Source organism: Leuciscus leuciscus (genome assembly GCF_965113295.1).
Source record: "Leuciscus leuciscus genome assembly, chromosome: 9".
NCBI lineage: Eukaryota > Metazoa > Chordata > Actinopteri > Cypriniformes > Leuciscidae > Leuciscus > Leuciscus leuciscus.
Window position 1 is genome coordinate 8697138 of NC_138733.1, and position 11125 is coordinate 8708262.

Consider the following 11125-nt stretch of genomic DNA (forward strand, 5'->3'; position numbering starts at 1 on the left):
CTCATGTCAGTCTGTAAACAGAATCACTATAGGTCCGCTAGCACCGTTAGCATCACGCGCTAGCTGCTTTCTAACTGTAAAACGAGCAGCGAAGAGCATACAGAACATGCACAAACAAGCCAACCGGACCCACATGCTATTAGAGAAGCAATTAAACAACATTATAATTTACCTTTTGGATAACAGTTGCCTTCATCAGGTCCACAGATGTCTTCTCAGGTGCAGAGTTTGTCCAGTCCAAACAGGAAATGACGTGACGACGAATGACTACACCTCTGATTACGTTGTACTTATCATAATATAAACGGGATTTTATTTATTTATTTATCATATATTTAATGCACAATTAATAAATTACAGGCAAAAATACTTAAATAATTAGTATTTTGCATTAAGTTGCTACACATTTTAAAGCTGATTGAAGCTCCGCCCACTGGCGCCATCTTGTTTTCGCGATTTCCCGCCTACCGGTGTGGTGAAGTATTCAGTTACCCTGAAGTATTCGGTCCGGGCTGAGGACCCAAGAAATCCGATTGGTTCAAAGCACGTTTTATGGGTAATCGCTTTAGTGCCTGCTTACAAATCATACAAAATCACTTTATTATAGAAGACGTTTGTACTACGTTATAACGAGTCATTAATGTATTTAATGTATTTTAAATTATACGTTTCATATACTAGTATTTAACCGAAGCTATAGATTGTGAAATTAAACATTTCTCGTTGTTAGTGTGTTTTTTAGTTAGCTTAGATAGTAGCATAGCATAGAGCTAACGTTATCTGATGATCGTGCTATGAGCTTTACTGAGCTTATACTGCCTTACCGTATTCACAGCAATTCGTGGTGCAATTATAATTATGTCATTGTTTTTTATCGCAATAATCAGCGCAATATGTTACAAGTACAATTTTATTTATTAAAAGAGCCATAACATAATGTTTATTTGTGTATATTACTGTTTTTCTTATTAACAGTTTAGACATTTAAATAAATTACAGAATGCTAGCTATGTTTTGTGGGTGTATATATATTAATTGGTTGTCAAGCCTTGACTAAAGACCAGTATAATAAAATTATAGAATCACAAATCTTAATGTAATCAAACTACTTAGTTCATATAATAATCTTTTATTTTAAAGAAATACCATTTTTAAGTATGTATAGGGCATAATATGGGCAATAGGGCATAATATGCTTTTTTTTTTATTACAAGCATGTCATTTGTGTACTAATGCATATGATTTATGGCATAATTATTTCTTAATACAGAACATCATACAACACAATAACATTTAATGTAATAAAATTAGTGAACCAAAACTTGTATAACATTTTTATTAAATGACACAATACAATACATAATGAATTCAACTGAATTATGAGATGTAATATATTACATTTTTATTAACACAAAACTACAAGCAAAATGCACATCGTTTTAGGACATTTATAGAGCTTTTAAAAATACACAATACAAAGCAGCTTTAAACAGACATACTTTTGTATGTCGTTACTTTCCTAAATACTTTTGTGATAGTTCTCTGGCTATACATTGTGAAGATTTAAAAACAACTAATGTTGAGTTAGCTGTGTTTAAATATTTAATGAACTGTAAGGTTAAAGTTTTTTGAGAACTAATGAGACACAAATGGATGCAGTGTCTTTTGCTGTATGAAAAGTCAAATCTTTAGTATGAAGTAAATTCATGTTGTATATGCAGTCAATTCTTTGTGGAACCATCCTAAGGCCTAGATGATGCAGTCAGTCAATTTCCCCTTTAGATGGTGGGGTCGTGACCTGTAGGTGAGGAGGCTGGACTAGGTGTCATGGACTGGCTTGAGGGAACTCTGTAAAAACACACAAACATGCTGCAACACATCATGTTCAACTGGACATTTGCACAGTCTTTAGTGCTATGGAACATCACTCACTGTTTTTACTTTGATATGCAAGCCCAAAGGTGCAACGCAGCAGAACGTAGTTAGCTCGTTGAACCTGGGATGTTGTAACATTAAAAGGCTATTTTAATGACACACTCCACAAGATAAGATATATCAGCCCAAAAGTGACTGAAACCTTCCGTTCGTCTCAGTATTAGAAGGCTGATCTGTACAAAAGATTTAAAAAAAAAGTAATTACTTAATGAGTTAGTTTAATGAGTTAGTTCACCAAAACATATAAAAATCAGCCATCAGTTTCTCCCAACATATTATCAAATGATACCAGGGTGAGAAAATGATGTGTTTTTTTGGTGATATAAAAAATTCAAGTACTTATTTGTACCAACACGATCCCATAAAATGCTTACCTCAGGAATCAATTCACACATTAAAAGGTCGAAATGTTCAAGTTTTTTGTCCTTCTTTTGCTCAAACACAATGTTGTCGATGTGTCCCAGAAGTTCCTCAACATGTGCTGACAAGGCAGGATGAAAGCTCTTAGGTTTTGCCATTTTTCCAGTCTTCATTTGCCACCATTTGTTCCATGTGGGTTTCAGTGAGCCTTTTACAATTCCTTGAAACAACTCCTGAAAAAAATATTTAGTATAGCAAACAATATCTAGACATTTTAAATTTTGTAAAGTCTTATATGTACCTGAATTTCAGTATCACTGACAAGAGAACAAATTCCTTTTTTTCCCACCTCCTCGACTGTCCTATATTTTAAAAATCATCGATCTACTTGATTTATTACAATTTTAAGTTGATTTATATGAATGAGGACACACATTTTACACATACCTTTTATACGTCATATGCTGAACAGCATATGCTGCCATAGATGATGCGTGATATCTTCTCAGATGCCACAGATCGTCTCCCTGTATCACCTCGTTTTTCATACAGGTCCATTTGTCCCTCACCTCCATTTCTGCCATCTAATGAAATAAACACAGTTGTTAATGTAATGTAGATAAAAATAAAATAAATAAATAAAAGCATTTATTTAACTTACTGTACAAACCAAAACCCCACAGTTGTTAGAGTCAGCCAGCCTCCACTGTTCTGGGTACTCAACAGTCCATTTTCCCAAGTCCCAAGTATTTCGGAAGGCATTGCTTTTGCACAAAAGAAAAAAGAAATGAAGAAATGTACATTAGTAAATAAAGATAACAGTTTTGACATTTACAAAGCACACAATACCATAGTATAGCCAGGTCCATCGCAGAAATTGACTTGTAGTTGCCAGTGGGGTCGTAAACTCGAATACGATTCAGCAAACCATCCAAGACCTTTACAACATAAACAGAAACCGCTTTAACCAGAGTAACAACTGTTGAGCAAAAATGTATTTTTTTTTATCCATACATACCCACAAAATGAAGTGGTTTCCCTTTTCGGGGCTCTGTCCACCAACAATTCTTGGAATAAGGACTGTGTCATTCTCATCAAGGTCCTTTAAAATATTTTTAGGTAAATAAGTAAGGAAATGTGTCCCCTGGCCCTGAAATTTATTTCATAGATTTTCATTTACCTTCAGACAAGAAATGTGACTGTCATCCACATGTTTCTTGATAGTGAAGGATCGCCACCAGAGAACGAACGTGTGCACCTGTAAAGCAGTTCCACCATGTGCTTTACAGAGCTGTGCAATCCTTGTGTCAAGAATCTAAAAGAAATAGTAGATTTCAATAAAATGTTGTTGAATAATAAAAGAAGTACATATAGGAGGTTTGTGTACAAAAGACCATATAAATAAGCTGCCATTGGACACATATGGAGGGCTCGCCTGAGTCCCAAAATTTCTCCAATCATGCATTCATGTCTATGTCTCAGCACCCTCTAAGCAGAATCCACGGTTTCGAGAATATCCGAGAAACTTAATTTTTCGCCCCCAAAAAAATATAAGGTGTACGTACGTACGTACGTACGTACAAAATATAGATATTTTGGGTCAAAAAATAAAGTTTCTTGGATATTCTTGAAATCTTGGATTCTGTTAGAGGGTGCTGAGACATAGACATGAATGCATGATTGGAGGCTCTAGAGCCTTCCAGAGCTGAGATATGGAGATCCCACAAAGCATTTATTCCATTGGGGCAAATAGAGACTCGCAAATTAAAATTCTAACATCGTCATTCAGCCATGGGAAACTTTTCTTCTGTGGACACAGTGTCTCGAAATCTTCAACTGTGGCCTGGCATCTCGGAAACTGAATGAGTGGCCGCTTTCTGTCGGTTTCCTCACTCAAAATTCTCATATACATTTCCTAGAAAAAAAAAAGCTTTGTAATTGTCTTACATATATAATATTATATAATATATAACAGACTTCCATTTATTTGACATCTTACCTCTTCTAGCTCCAAGATGTGAAAGCGATCCACTGAAAACTGATTTTTTTTTTCAATTTCTGTAAACACATTTGGATCAGTCACAAATCTTTGTCAAAGTTACTTATTGTACTTTTTTAAAATTAAATCAAATAAAGCATACCTGTGCGTGATGCATCGCCTCCTGCCATGTCTGTCTTCAGGCAGTAAGAATCATGGTCATCATGAATTTTCACTGAAAAAGGTTGTATATGTAATATTTTAAATTTGCCATAAACATTTACTTCAAAAAGTGGACCATCTACTGTAATGTACTGCCTTTCTCACCATTCAGGATAATGTCACGCCGCAGGAATGGTTTGAGTTGGGACACATTGGTTTTCTGGCGGAGAATGTTGCCTGATTTGTCTGCAAGTGTAGCAACCCCTTTTCCGGTAATGTCTTCGACTACAAAAGGGCCTGTCCAGTTCCCCTCTAAACGTCCACCTTTGCGTCCCTCTTTTCTTTTGTTTGCTTTGAGTACCTCCTCTCCTTCGTGGATGTGAAATGATTTCACATTTTTTCTTTTCCGGGACTCGTACTCTGCCTTTTGCTTCCCCTGTGCTTTTGCAATGTGATCCCGCACCTTATGAAGATAATGTACAATAAACAGACTTAATAGAATACCTTAAATAATGTGAATTATTACTTAATTATAGTTCATACTAGAGACAATTACCTTTGCCTGTACTGCTGTCACCTCTACCATCCGTGCTGGCATTACAATATTCGGATCCTCTGCTACAAAGCAATCTGTCTCAGATATTACCTTTGTGTTTAGAACCTCTGGCGTGTTTGGGTGCCGGTGAAACATCAAAAAGAATGGTGTATACTTTGTAGAGCCCTAAAAAAAAGTGTTTCAACAAATTACATTTACAACTGACTGATCATTTGGCTGAGGAGTCAGAGAGAAACTCCTAGGGTTTATCTGATCTCACTCTCTGACACTGAAAACCCAGAGTTTCCCTCATCTCGGCCTTAACTTACTCTGAGTTTTCACTAAAGGGCTTTGGTTTGTTACTCTTTATATTAACAAATACAAATGAAAATTGTAACTGTCATTTTTATTTCTTAAACCATCAGTTTTAAAGGGGAGAATTTTGAATGAATGTTATGAATTATGTTTATTATTTAGTGTAGCTTTCCTTAAATTGTCCAATGGAGCAAACATTTGAAAATAGTAAAAAACGCTCAACTTTGAAGGTCAGCTGATTTATGTTTTCGATTCTCAACTTTTTCTATTTCCATTGTATAAGTTAGATAATGGAACAGTTGCCAAATGTTGTAGCTTTTCTGATAACTGAATTAAGAAAGAAGAATACTGTCATGGAGGCCTATGTGTGAGGTTACAGCCCTGATTCACGTTAGAGACAACAATTTAAAAGCAGCCCATGTCATGTGAAACAGTAAGACCATTGAGAATTCTGTAATATCATCTTTAACAATTGTACATAGATGTGCTAATGAGCTTATACAAGTTTCAGATGCAATTTAGTGACCTGTGATATCTGCAATAAGAAGTTTGAGTGTTTTTTTATCTGATGGAGCCGTTTGAGGGAAGCCTCAAATTTACGCAATTACAATAATAATTACAGTTAAATAACATCAGTACCTCAGAGGAAAGCCATGCTCATTCACAGCTTCACTGAAGAATGCCAGGTGGGTATCAGATCGCTACCTTAAGGTACATCATCTACACATACAGGAACAAATAGAATAATACATCAATACTGTCAAGAATTTATTTTCCCCTGTAAAATAAGTCAGCTGACAAAGTTCTGAAGGGTGAACAGGTGGAACAGTAAGAACTATTGAATCATTCAATTTATGACGGGATCTCATGACATGAGAAATCATCAAAACAGTTCATTTTAGTTCAGTTCATAATAAAGAGTTCAGCACTGATAAAACTGCATTGGCATGAGGAATAGTTCGCTGAATGGGACAGATGTAAACTTGACAGGAAAATTGTTAAAGGTTAAAAGTACACCCACAGAATAATACGTAATAGGTTCAATACAACTTTGCAAAGCCAAGTTCATGTAATTGACTTTCATGAAAGCATTCAAGTGAAAAGTCTATTCAAATCAACGGGACTTAGGAATATGCTGTGTATGCCAAGGCTAACCAGTTGCTTATTTTTTTATTCGTCATGAACATCCAAGAGACCATAAGGACATTTGCTACATGTATTCATGTAAATAGCCTAATGCAAACAAACAATCTTTAATTTTCAGAGATTAGTTTCTCCACTCGTTTTCACATTTTCAAAAATACATACATAATTCATGTTGCAAATTAACCTAATGGTCTCTTGGATGTTCAGGGCAAATTTTTATTTTTATGAAACTATGGCTGATTGTCAAATGAACCGCATATTCATTCCAAGTTATTTACCTGTGACAGACTGGTCTGCATTTAGATCTTCAGTCATTCCCATGTACCACTGGCCTGGTATGTTGTTCTTTCCTTTGTAGGGCAGAGGAAGAGGTTATTACTTGCTATACTGTATCTAAACCCATAAAGCATTCGATGAAGGGCAAATCTGGTGTAAACTGACCCATAGCCCTGTCTTAGAGATCACCATGTGCTGTCTATAGAACAAGGGACGACAACATTTGCCACAACACAGGCAAAGTTATGGACCAGGATACTATACCTGTGGCAATTTCATAAAATGTCTTCCTGGCGGTTGTTGTGAGTTTCCGGTCTTTGTCCTGCAGCTGTTGGGTGTCAACCATGAAGTTCACCTCATCCTCCTACAGTTTCACATCAAAGGGGACATAACATTAAAAAATAATAATAATCATAGCATACAGCATATGAGAATTAAATGGCAATAATATACCATGTAACAATTTCATACATTGATGGTTCTTCTTGTGTCCCCTTTCGACTTCAACTCTATTATTTGCTGCATCGATGAGCCTCCGGCAACAGTAGGCCTCTAGCCTGGTGGTTATGAAATCCATCAGCTGTGTTATGTTGTAGGCCTTCAGAACCCTCATTGCACTCTCCACATAATTGTTGGTGTCGTTCCCTCGTGTGGGGAGATGAGTGCGGAGACAAACTGCCCAGGCCTCACGTCTGCTGAAAATAGATGTCAGATATTTGCAATATGGTGGGTGAAGCTTTGCCGTGGAGTCCTCTAATGCCCGATGGTATGAGGCCTCAAGTTCTCCTGGATTTCTTACATGCACCATAGCCTTGAAGAGCTGTAGCAGGGTTTGACGGTCAGACTTTGGTACTGCATTTGTGGGCATCCCACAGCCACCTCCACATCACCTGTAAAATGTGGAAAACTCAAGAGGATGGGGTGTGTATGTGGATAAGACTCACTGAGAGCCTGTCGTAATGCCTGGCAGTCATCAGTCATTGCCACTTGTGGGCCGAGATCTCCTCTGGAAGAATGCTTTTGAGGAGCTGCAGTCCTGCAGTGATGACACTCTGAGACTCAGATGATGTTATCATTACACCCAAGGGCAGTTCTCCAATAGCTGAGTGGGTCAAAAGTAGGAACACTCTGCTATTTGTTCTGTCGCAATTTCCAGAAGAGTCCACAAAGACCATCTCTGCACTCTCAGGGATCACTGAATGGACTCGCCTCATGAGGGACTGCATAAGGCATTGATGATCTGCAAACATCTGTATGCATCAAGTGATGCCTGTAGGCCGGTGAGCACTGTGTCCCTGGATAACTCCCCGTACGACCTCTTGAAAATATTGTAATACAGCCTAAAATGACAATTATACACAAGATTTAGAACATTTTATCAAGTGACATTATCACACAATTTTTCACTTGATAATAGTGATCACATTCTTAGAATGTTCCAATTGTATTTTTTACTTTTACTGACCTAAAACAGAAACTTAGATCAGGACAAATCGAGCGATCAGCAGCTGCAAAGATGCATGCGTCGCCCATCTCCTCCTGAAGGTCGTATTGCAGTGTATTTAAAGCAGAGGAGGGAGAGTGGCCACTCTGAAGTTTGTTGGTTGTCTCTGGTGCTTCATCTCGTACCTCGTAGCCTCAGCACACATGAGCAGGTGATTATGTTGATGTTGCAGGTTGATGTAGAGACATAATCCTATGTGTAAATCAGCAGATCTGAGTACAATAAAATTATTATTACATATATTATTACGTTATTTAGAAAACTGAGACAGAGAGTGACTTTTTTGCAAAACAGCAAGCCTGTTTTTTGGGGTAGCAAATCTATTTTTAGATCTAACCTGGACTTTCTGTTCTGCGAAAAGCTTTGCCTCTTGAGAACAACATCATCACAGCAGGAATGCCATGTGTTGTGTTGGCATCTAAGGTCCACCTTTAAACACATTCAATTAAGGTTTTGGCTCAACCCTTGAAAAAATAAATGAATGCACCTGCTATGGAATCACTTACTCTATATATGTTGTTCCACAGGGTAGCTTTTGTTCACCCGCCATGTCGTTTGTGATGACTTTTGAAAGGCTTGAAGCCGTCTGCGAACCTCCTCCTCAGTGTGAAGTCTTACTTTTAGAGAAATGTTGCAGTTCTTGCCCTCGAGAGGCTCAAATAAACAGATATGGTGTTCATAGTCCTCAGGGAGCAGTTTCTGTCAAAGCACAGAAAACATTTAAAGAGTAGGCAAATGTATGGTGTAACCAAAGCATGGGCGTCGGAACCATTGTATATGGGTGGGATAAGACCCACCCACTTTTTAAGACCAATGACATTATAGGCTACCCACTCACTTTTACCATCTCTAATTCAGTGCATTTGTCTGTTCGCTTTTCAGAGCGCCGTCAGTCAAATCCCTTCCACTTGAGGAATTCCCTAATAAATTAAACTCCCTTTCCGCTGAATCGCTACATTATATTTCTCAACGAGCCGCAACTGACGAAAGTAACCGCCCGTTGTACCCTTCCAGCAGGGGCGGCTGGCCAATAGAGCTCACCAGCCGCCACTGCCATCCAGTCAAATATTGCATTGCAAACATCAACAACAGCTTTAAGTTGTCATTGCTGGCAAATGACATGGAATTAGGGGGATAATCCACGGATAGCTGTGCATTTAATGCACGACGTGGAGGCAAAGAACCGCCCGACGTGAAGTGGAGTTTAGTTTAGTTTACTTGTTTAATTAAAAGGCACCAGAATACATGGTATTTACTCCAGTAACATTTTTCTGGGGGAGGACCCACCCACTTTTTTTTTTTCTTCCGACGCCCATGAACCAAAGTAACATTTAACATTAACACCTACATTCTGTAAACTATCTCTGCCTTTAAGTCAGTTAAGCGTGCTCCATGCACAGATGGTAGAACTGGCTTTCCTTTTACTTATGTCAATGTTGTTTGTTTAAATTATTTATGTGATGCTTTTGCTCAATAGCTTCCAACTAAACTTTGCCAATGGGACCTATACACTTAAAACCCACTCAGAAGAAGTTGTTTTTCTGTACCCTCTGTACTAATGGAGGGGAAAAAAGGTGTTGGAACGCCAGTGGAACACTACAAGATGTTGACTTAATGTCAAAGTGGTATTGTTTGTTTGCTAACAGCCTAACAAGAAATGGAGAACCATTAAGAGAAGTAGTTTAACATTAACCACGCTTCAACAACACTTTTTTTTTGTTTTATTCTCATCTAACCTCCAGCAGCTCCATCTCCTCAAAGTTGTCAAGTGTCTGGTAAATGTTGCAATTGCAAGCTTTAATAAATCCTGCCATTATGCACACCACTTCTAGAAACAGAACAGAATGGACTCTTGAATGGAATCATCAAGACATGGACACTTTAAAACAATAACTGGCTTTGTCAGCATCTGCAAAATGTTCACAAGGTTCATAACCCTTACGTGTCCAGTTTTGGTGCTGGATAACCACCTTGAGTAAGTAAGAAAGTACATGTTTATTTATATAACGTTAGCACATTTTTTTTACACTGGGTGCAATACTAATAGTAATATTAACGACAATACAGCGAACGGACACGTAAGGGTTAACTCACTATTAATTCAGTTGGTTGCTTAATACTAAGCCATTAAAAGGTTATTAGAAGATGAATCACATATGTGTGATCAAATAATCAAATATCAAATAAAACCTTACCTTTGTGAATGTGTCGTCACGAGCCTGAGGAGATATCTGTATTCTCTATCAGTCTCAAGAGCGATGTGTCACGGCGAGCCAATCAGGGATGAGTTCCCTAATGAATATTAATGAGCCCACCCCCCACCACCCGGCTCGCTCGCGGGCAGGGTTGCTAGGTAACAGTTTTAGGAACACATAACAAACGGTAGCTACTTTTGTTATAAAATATATAGCAGCTACATAAATCAACCAATTCTTGAAGTTAAAAGCCAGATTCAGTAAGAGCAGGTGTAATGTTTGTCGAGGACGAGGAAGGTGAGAATTAAAAATATCTGAAAATAACTTTTAACCCTTTCACGCATAGTGGTCACTACAGTGGACAGCTATTAAAAAAGCATTTTCTTGAATTTGCACGGGTTTTTATGGCAAAGTTGCACATCAATCTCTTCATTGGACCCTGGTGCATCATCCTATAAATTGCAATCAAGTGGCAAGCCTTTGTGTTTCGATTTTTCCCCCCTCCAAACCAAGATGGCCAAGGGTCAGTCAGACATGCCAAGTTGCTCCAGAATATCCACCCATTCCTTCTATCCTAGGAGACTCTTGTAGGTAAAAAAAATATTGCAGCATAAAGCAATATCTAATGAGTCATATCACAGTAAAATTTTCCAAGTTTTGATTTTAGATTGAGAGAAAACTCTGATTAATCACATGTCCACTGTAGTGGACGTCATGCA

At 37.8% G+C, this 11125-nt stretch overlaps 1 protein-coding gene and 1 long non-coding RNA gene across 5 annotated transcripts; both read right to left on the bottom strand.

Annotated features, from left to right (window-relative positions):
• Positions 1-370: 370 nt before the first annotated feature.
• Positions 371-4528, bottom strand: LOC309506332 (uncharacterized protein). 4 transcript variants are annotated; one of them, XM_082180189.1, is made up of 11 exons: positions 4437-4527; positions 4295-4353; positions 4073-4210; positions 3476-3610; positions 3314-3397; positions 3145-3233; positions 2957-3065; positions 2743-2879; positions 2597-2657; positions 2310-2528; positions 371-1848 (listed from the first exon to the last, which is right to left on the bottom strand). In XM_082180189.1, exons 1-11 carry the CDS (start codon positions 4462-4464, stop codon positions 1819-1821), a joined length of 1089 nt encoding a protein of 362 aa, XP_082036315.1. In that variant the 5' UTR covers positions 4465-4527; the 3' UTR covers positions 371-1818. The 4 variants fall into 4 exon arrangements, with proteins under 4 accessions (XP_082036315.1, XP_082036314.1, XP_082036316.1 ...); XM_082180188.1 differs by lacking the exon at positions 371-1848 and having other exon boundaries at positions 2115-2528; positions 2957-3059; XM_082180190.1 differs by lacking the exons at positions 371-1848; positions 3314-3397 and having other exon boundaries at positions 2115-2528; positions 2957-3059; positions 4437-4528.
• A 91-nt stretch (positions 4529-4619) lies between these two features.
• Positions 4620-6007, bottom strand: LOC309506481. Its single transcript, XR_014208792.1, has 3 exons — positions 5925-6007; positions 4992-5156; positions 4620-4898 (listed from the first exon to the last, which is right to left on the bottom strand). It is a non-coding gene; the product is annotated as an uncharacterized lncRNA (long non-coding RNA).
• Positions 6008-11125: the final 5118 nt, after the last annotated feature.

Coding starts and splice junctions, on each gene's coding strand:
- LOC309506332 (XM_082180188.1), bottom strand. CDS start 4,464: ATGGCAGGAGGCGATGCATCACGCACAG. Junction 2,880..2,956: donor GTGGGGTTTTGGTTTGTACA/GTAAGTTAAATA, acceptor TTATTTCATTAG/ATGGCAGAAATGGAGGTGAG. Junction 2,529..2,596: donor TCAGTGATACTGAAATTCAG/GTACATATAAGA, acceptor TATTTTTTTCAG/GAGTTGTTTCAAGGAATTGT.